General features: G+C 41.8%; 1 protein-coding gene across 1 annotated transcript in view; it reads right to left on the reverse strand.

The window, feature by feature from the left end:
- The window catches only part of LOC106806787 (membrane-associated progesterone receptor component 1-like), a 6,143-nt gene extending 3,709 nt beyond the window's left edge, over window positions 1-2,434 (reverse strand). The window contains exons 1-2 of the mRNA XM_014808862.1: window positions 2,120-2,434; window positions 241-396 (exon numbers count right to left, since the gene is read on the reverse strand). Coding sequence (XP_014664348.1) covers window positions 241-396; window positions 2,120-2,423 — 460 coding nt within the window. The 5' untranslated portion in view covers window positions 2,424-2,434. The remainder of the gene's footprint in view (window positions 1-240; window positions 397-2,119) is intronic.
- Window positions 2,435-6,491: the final 4,057 nt, after the last annotated feature.

A 6,491-nucleotide genomic window follows, 5' to 3' on the forward strand; every position in this document is an offset into this window, starting at 1 on the left:
GAGAGAGAGAGAGAGAGAGAGAGAGAGAGAGAGAGAGAGAGAGAGAGAGAGAGAGAGAGAGAGAGAGAGAGAGCAAGAGAGAGATTTCATTAGTCAAGTAGTTCTCTATTGATCAACTTACTGCAATATGCTAAAGAGTTACATTATTAATGTTATTATGTTATTAATTCATCAGTAATCATGCGCCTCCATTTCTTTTTCAATAAAATTCAATCCTTCTATTTGGCACTAGTGACATACCCATAAACTGTAGCTCCCACTCTCGCACAGAATCCATCTGCTCTGAAGTCAGGTCAGAGAGATCATCACATTCATCCTTGATCGCCTCTGCGCCCACGGAAAATGTTGCAAGCCCTCGCGATGCATCGTGACCAGCAAAAATGCCGTAAGGACCGCCTGCATAACAAACGCACAGTTACCATGCGGTTATACAGTCGATGGTAATCCCGATCAGGCACTTGATTATGGATATTGATACACTATCTCTAATACTACACATATACTAGTGTATTATACAGTACACAATATATATTATGTAAAATATTAATCACACATGCACATTGTGAGCAATTTAGTAACACAATCACGTAAAATAGGTTAAAAAAATAGTAACCAGACATTCAGTGTGACATTTGAGTGTAGCATCTGGTGACAGGACGTGTAACCACTATGTACAAAACACATATGCTAAGATAAAAAAAACTTAATAATGTTAATTTCCAACAGGTGGCATCAGTTCAATTCACATCACTGGGGTAACTGAATTGGACGAAATGTTAGTCTGAAGGTGCTACAATGCCATTTTTTGCAGAAAAAGGATCCTGACATTCTTTGCACTACTTTTCCATATAGTGCCTTCTAAGTATCACAGGAAGGGGAAAAGTAGACTAGCTGTTATATAAGAACCAGTGTCTTATTCTTGGGACTATTTTGCATGTGATCTGGTTAGATGTCTGCAATTCTGTCAAATGGAAGCCAGCAAGTGGTTGTGAAGGAAGCAATGTCTGGCAAGGTACCTACCACCTGCGGCATACTGCAAGGCACTGTCATCAATCCCCTGTTATTCCTTCTCTATCGTCAATGAATTGCCAGACTGTGCAAATTCAAAAATGTTACTTTTTGGTGACGACTGCATGCATTCTGTCCAACAGGCTCAATTTTATCACCAACTGTACAACTCTCCAAGAATATTTAATGCATCTCACTAATTGGAAGCAGACTTTGGGAACGTCATTCCATGCTAAGAACTGCAATGTACTTTGCACGAGCTACACTTCAAAAGGAAATGCACAAAAAATTGGCAAAATTTTGCTTTATTTTATTTATAAAATACCTTGGAGTAAACATAACTTCCAAATTATCTTGGAATGCACACATTGACAAGTCAGTTAAAAAGGCTAAAAGCACCTTAGGCTTTCTCAGAGGGAACTAGGGGTGTAACGATTCACCGATGTATCGCGATACAGCAGCTCACAATGCGATAATTGATACGGGGTGTCCAGAGCGAGACGTGGTCGGCAAGGCATGCCACCAACAACAGGTAACACAACACCGGCAGTGCCACAGACCTAGGATGGAGGCATTTGTGATAAGAAATCCTTGGCTCAACTGGTCTTGCCTAACAAACTTCTAAATGATCTCACTGACATACCATGCAGCTGTCAGATCAATATATTACACCAACTCGCAACTGGTATCAACTTGTCCAGCGAATTGGTAATGAGCAAGATGAAGAAAATGAATAGTTTGTGCCCTTACTGTAGACATGTATCACTTTGCTTGTATAAATAGTGTAATACTAATAATACTAAGTAATATACTATGTAATAATGTACCGGTATTACACGACCACTTGACTTAACTTTATAACCAATGTCTGGCAATGAAATGGCCGTGTTCCGATTGTTCGACTGGCATGACACTGTCAGTGTTAGCCCGACCAGGCTGTGCGACGGATTGTCTGACATTCTAACCCTAGCAATACCGTTTCTTGGGGCGACATGTCAGTGTCAGTATCAGTGCACTGTACATGCATTGCCATTGCGATTCGGCAATTTTTGTATGTAAGAATTACGTCACTAAAAAACTACACAAAATCACGTTCATATATTCTTTATACCTGGTCCATAGAAGCGACGTCCGCGCGTAACATCGAACACTTTCCCATTAACTGCGATGCAAATTCGTTCATCTGGACCAAGTCCGTTGTACTGATTCAGCTGGTGCAACGCGAAATCTTGTTTCTTTAACTTCGGCAAGGGGGGACGGCTGGGTGTGGCAGGTACTGATTCTCGCCTTCCCTTAATAATTTTATATAGAAGAAACGCGCAAATTGCTAGCAACGCTAAATTTATGGGACTATAGATAATATCTTCAAGAAATGCAACAAACATGCTACGGTCTTGTTCTGTTGGCTCTGCCATTTTGCACGGTAACAAAAGAGCAGCGCCGACTGTGCGCATTATTTTTTTGAAGTAAAATCTACCCGGTCACTGAAATTATGTATTATTGATCAGACAGTATTCGCCTACACTCGCGCCTACACTCTAACTCGTCACCAACGGGGCGCTTTTTCTAGATAAATTTAATGCATATAACAACTCGATTTCTCTTTCTTGAATCTTTTCCATACCATTCCAGGGGCGTGTACAGGGCCGGGGGGTTCAGGGGGTCCGGACCCCCCCCCCCTGCTCGCGCAGAAAACGTATCTAAGGGAGGATAATTTCAAATTTTTTTCCCCAGACCCCCCCTTCGCGTGCTCGCAAGTTTGGGTTACGGTTAGACCCCCTCACCCCTGCTACAAATACTGTACACGCCCCTGCATGCATTCTATCATTTGATAATTTTACACAAGATTGTCGATATAATAATGCGTGTCCCAGGGGCAGCACCACTAAATCTATATATATAATCCATATAACGTTGCGTATAAATCAGTAGGTAGCTGCACCGTAAATTGACCGACATGGGGTATAAGGCTTATAAATGCATGGGTAGTATACCCATTTCGAGCACTGTACGTCTGAAACGGTGCTCGCGCATGCGCAACATCTCCCGAGAAAAATAATATCTTGCAAAGATTATGTATTTAGAATAGGGAGGAGGTATTCTAGCATAGATTTATATGATAATATTTCACAACTATACCTCTCTTGAGAAATAGGATGAAGACCTCGCATGTAAGGTGCCCGCTGCATATACCAGTCAGTACACAATTTGGCTACGTTAGTGTGGTAGCGCACGCGCAATATCTGACCAGAGGAGTTATATTTTGTGATGGATATACATTTAAAATGGTTAGGGGATATCTCAGAATAGATTTATGAAATAAATTGTTATCAGTAGACCTGTGTTTATGATTGGGAGACCGCCCTATAGCCTTTGGGAAGAAAAACTACTAATTCATCCCCTCCTGTCCTTCCCTTGCCCCCCTCCCCTTTGTCCCTCGCTCAGCCTCATTCGTTTTTTACCGCCCTTAGCTTTCTTCCCTGCCGCTTTTCCTCAGTCTCTCAACGCTCCTTCTCTCATAGCAAGCTATATTATGCAGTGTTCTTCAGTCCATTCTGCACGCCTGAAACGGTGCTCGCGCATGCGCAATATCTCACACAAAAAAAGAATAATTTGCAAAGATTATGCATTTAGAATAGAAAGGAGGTATTCTAGCATAGATTTATATGATAATATTTTATCTGTATACCCTTCTTGAGAAATAGGAAGAAGACCTCGCATGTAAGGTGCCCGCTGCATGTACCAGTCAGTACACAATTTGGCTACGTTAGTGTGGTAGCGCACGCGCAATATCTGACCAGAGGAGTTATATTTTGTGATGGATATACATTTAAAATGGTTAGGGGATATCTCAGCATAGATTTATGAAATAAACTGTTATCAGTAGATCTGTGTGTATGATTGGGAGAGCGCTCTAGCCTGTGGGAAGCAAAACTACTAACTCGTCCCCTCCTGTCCTTCCCTTGCCTCACCGTCTGTCTCTCGCTCAGCCTCATTCTTTTTTACTGCCCTCAGCTTTCCTCCCTGCCACCTTTCCTCAGTCTCTCAACGCTCTTTCTCTCATAGCAAGCTATATTATGCAGTGTTCTTCAGTCCATACTGCACGCCTGAAACGGTGCTCGCGCATGCGCAATATCTCACAAGAAGAATAATAATTTGCAAAGATTATGCATTTAGAATAGGGAGGAGGTATTCTAGCATAGATTTATATAATAAGATTTTATCTGTATACCTTTCTTAAGAAATAGGAAGAAGACCTTGCATGTAAGGTGCCCGTTACATATACCAGTCAGTACACAATTTGGCTACGTTAGTGTGTTAGCGCATGCGCAAGATCTCACCAGAGGAGTTATATTTTGTAATGGATATGCATTTAAAATGGTAAGCGGATATCTCAGCATAGATTTATGAAATAAACTTTTATCAGTAGACCTGTGTTCATGATGGGGAGAGCGCCCTATCCTGTGGGAAGCAAAAATACTAATTTACCCCTCCTGTCCGTCCCTTGCCTCACCCTCTGTCTCTCGCTCAGCTTCATTCTTTTTTTACCGCCCTTAGCTTTCCTTCCTGCCTCCTTTCCTCAGTCTCCCAACTCTCTTTCTCTGTTAACAAGCTATATTAGTCATGTGTACATCAGTCCATACTGCACGTCTGAAACGGTGATCGCGCATGCGCAATATCTCACAAGAAAAATAATATTTTGCAGAAATTATGCATTTAGAATAGGGCGGAGGTATTCTAGCCTAGATTTATATAAAAATAGTTCATCAGTGTACCTCTCTTGAGAAATAGGAAGAAGACCTCGCATGTATGGTGCCCGCTGCATTTACCAGTTAGTACACAATTTAGCTACGTTAGTGTGTTAGCGCATGCAGAAGATATCACCAGAGAAGTTATATTTTGTAATGGATATGCATTTAAAATGGTTAGGGGATATCTCAGCATAGATTTATAAAATAAACTGTTATTAGTAGACCTGTGTTCATGATTGGGAGAGCGCCCTAGCCTGTAGGTAGCAAAACTACTAATTCACCCCTCCTGTCCTTCCCTTGCCGCACCCTCTGTCTCTCGCTCAGCCTCATTCTCTTTTACCGCCCTTAGCTTTCTTCCCTGCCTCCTTTCCTCAGTCTCCCAACTCTCTTTCTCTGTTAGCAAGCTATATTATGCAGTGTTCTTCAGTCCATACTGCACGCCTGAAACGGTGCTCGCGAATGCGCAATATCTCACAAGAAAAATAATATTTTGCAAAAATTATGCATTTAGAATAGGGAGGAGGTATTCTAGCATAGATTTATATGATAATATTTTGCAAGTATACCGCTCTTGAGAAATAGGAGGAAGACCTCGCATGTAAGGTGCCCGCTGCATATACCAGTCAGAACACAAATTGGCTACGTTAGTGTGTTAGCGCATGCGCAATATCTCACCAGAGAAGTTATATTTTGTGAAGCATATGCATTTAAAATGGTTAGGGGATATCTCAGCATAGATTTATGAAATAAACTGTTATCAGTAGATCTGTGTTTATGATTGGGAGAGCGTCCTAGTCTGTGGGAAGCAAAACTACTAACTCATCCCCTCCTGTCCTTCCCTTGCCTCACCGTCTGTCTCTCGCTCAGCCTCATTTTTTTTACCGCCCTTAGCTTTCTTCCCTGCCTCCTTTCCTCAGTCTTCCAACCCTCCTTCTCTCATAGCAAGCTATATTATGCAGTGTTCTTCAGTCCATACTGTCATGGGCGCAAATGCCACGGAGACACGGGGGACACCCCCCCCCCCCACTTTTTGAAGGGTGGGGGTATGCTATCAAATGTCCCCCCAGGTTTTTGAACACGCATGTGGTTCTGCATAATTATAAGCCCCTTCTGTTATATTATTATTCTGTACTTGTCTCCACTACACTAAGTGAAAAAAAATGCAAGTATAAAAAATGACTACTGATTGATATATATCAAGATATATATATAATAGCCTAAACTGAATATAGGAACCGCGACCGTATAGGTGGGGGCGGAGTGACGTCACTTCCCCTTAGTAACTTGTCGATAAAATATAATATTTAGATATAGTAACGTTGAATAAAATTGTAAATCCATTTTTCAACGTCGTTTCAACGTCGATTGTCGACGTTGTTTCAACGTTGTTTCAACGTCTTTTGCCCGCTGGGAGCTAGTTTGTGGCATGTAAACACGATAGAAACAATAGTTGATACTAGGGTCCCTAGTTGATACTTGCAATTAAAATGGGCAAAAATGATATTTTTAAAGATCAAAAATAGGAAAAGTTCTTACCGTGGGAGGGGGAGTGGCCCTCCCACCTCGGTCGCTTCGCTCCCTCGCACACTCTTGAACCACGTATATGTCCCCCCACCCCACTTTTTAAACTGGATTTGCGCCCCTGATTTCTACTAAAGGCCGTCGCACACCTGCCCAAAAATCGGTCCGATTAAAAAATCTCTTCATCGTTTGTAAAATCGGCTCATCGCG

This window comes from Priapulus caudatus, unplaced genomic scaffold (assembly GCF_000485595.1).
Source record: "Priapulus caudatus unplaced genomic scaffold, Priapulus_caudatus-5.0.1 Scaffold179, whole genome shotgun sequence".
NCBI classification, from domain to species: Eukaryota; Metazoa; Priapulida; class Priapulimorpha; order Priapulimorphida; family Priapulidae; genus Priapulus; species Priapulus caudatus.